The sequence below is a fragment of the Lactuca sativa genome, chromosome 6 (assembly GCF_002870075.4).
Source record: "Lactuca sativa cultivar Salinas chromosome 6, Lsat_Salinas_v11, whole genome shotgun sequence".
NCBI classification, from domain to species: domain Eukaryota; kingdom Viridiplantae; phylum Streptophyta; class Magnoliopsida; order Asterales; family Asteraceae; genus Lactuca; species Lactuca sativa.
Window position 1 is genome coordinate 74,458,314 of NC_056628.2, and position 1,927 is coordinate 74,460,240.

The following is a 1,927-nucleotide window of genomic DNA, read 5'->3' on the forward strand; positions in this document are numbered from 1 at the left end:
AGCGTAAGTGGCTTCAAGTACGGAACAAAAACATCAAGATTGGAGCAACAACACCATCATGGCCCAATATGAACATGCATGGCGCAACAAAGGCCATGCATGGTGCAAGAGCATACCTCACGAAGCAATAGGGATCCTCATGGCGTAAGAGGAACCCCCTCATGGTGCAAGAGGGAGCATTATGGCGCAAGAAGGAATGTCATGGTGTAAGAGCATCTTTCTTGGCCCATCCCTTTATCATATGGCGCAACAAGGTCCCCTTGATGCTTCATATCACTCCCAAGTGCTCCAAACCTTTTCCAGGTGCTCGAGACCCCCTTCTATATGATCTGTACCTTTGGCACTTGATCCGTTCCTTTGTCAGATGATCAATTCCCTTATCAGATGATTCATTCCTTTGTCACATGCTCCATGAACCTCAAGTTGTCCATTGAGTTCTAAGTGCTCCAAATGAACTCAAAATGCTTCATCCAAGTGCTCCATGTTGGACAAGACTTCATACCTCAATATAGTTGGTAAACAAGTACTAATGGACATGTGAATGGTTCCATTAAGATTTATACTTCCAAGTCCGAGGTACCGTAATTTGGTCAGGAACCAGTTGACCAAAGAATGTTTCCATGAAGAGAGTTATTGATAAGGCCAATGTACCTTAATTCGGTCATGGAACCAATGAAGGTGTGAATACTTCCATGAAGAAAATGAGAGTGAAGATCAAGATGAGTCAAGTAGCTTAAGTTAATCAAAGAATTGCTCATCTCACCATTAAGGCCAACAGAGCTAATACTTAGCTTAATGACACGGTTGTTGTATGTGACTCCTATCAATTTACAACAATCATCTTCTTCAGCTCTCCATGTAGAGAGATTTTCACAGGGGTCTTGGAAGTGGGATTTGAAATGATGAAGAGCATGTCTCTCCTTATCCAAACACTTCTTCATGACACCATTATCATCTTCTTCTCCCGCTGCTACCAACTGGTTGGCAGTTGTAGTCTCAAGGCGTAGCAGGAGAAGTGAGAAAACTATAAAAACACAAGGATTCATTATGTTAATGAAAATCTTGGTGATTTTTTGCTTGGGCTTATGCATATATGAACTGCCCCTCATGATGGTTGAGAAGAAGAAGGATTCAAGTGAACAGCTTCAAATTGATGGCCTATTTGTGTGGGGCATACAATACTAAATTTCTATGAAATTTGAACAAAACCACAAAACAAATTAAAGATGATGAACTGAATTATATATATACTACAAATCTTTTGAGGCCCGTGCTAAGCACGACCCACTAAAAGTAATTTGGGTGTTTTTTTCACCGTTATATATATGTATATTAGCTAGATGGATTTTCAACGTAAAATGATTGAATTAGAAATGAAAAGGGAAAGTATATTCTTATAATCACAAGTACATTACTATGATTGGTATACAATTGCAAGTATAAGTTCCCTGTTATTCCTCGTAAAAAGTAATATACAATGCCAATAGTAATATAAAGAGTGACGTATGCCATTTCTTGATATTTTCCATTTTTAGTATATTAATGAAAAATATCACATGATCTTTTTTTTTTTTTTTTTGCGTTCATCAACATAATTCGTAATTAAGTATCTTTGCAGGCATATCAACCGTATATTCACAATTAAAAATAATAATGGAATGTAATAATATGCAATAAGAATAATTAATAGATAAAATAAAATATTAAATGGCGATAAATAGTTCCAGGTGAGGCATACATTAATTTATTTTGTAATAATCAACCACATTTGTTAACTGTAATAATGATATGCATAATGTTTGCTAAACTGGTAAAGTGCCTGGTTAAAATACCATGTGCTGTTGGAAGCCAAAAAAGAATAATAGCATAATCAAATTCAGTAACAAACATGCATTTTCAATAGCCTACATTGGTAAGTGATTTGATA

The 1,927-nt window shown here is 36.2% G+C and overlaps 1 protein-coding gene across 1 annotated transcript; it reads right to left on the reverse strand.

The window, feature by feature from the left end:
* Positions 1-590: 590 nt before the first annotated feature.
* Positions 591-1,046, reverse strand: LOC128126811 (receptor-like protein EIX1). The gene has a single exon (XM_052764943.1). It carries the CDS (start codon positions 1,044-1,046, stop codon positions 591-593), a length of 456 nt encoding a protein of 151 aa, XP_052620903.1.
* Positions 1,047-1,927: the final 881 nt, after the last annotated feature.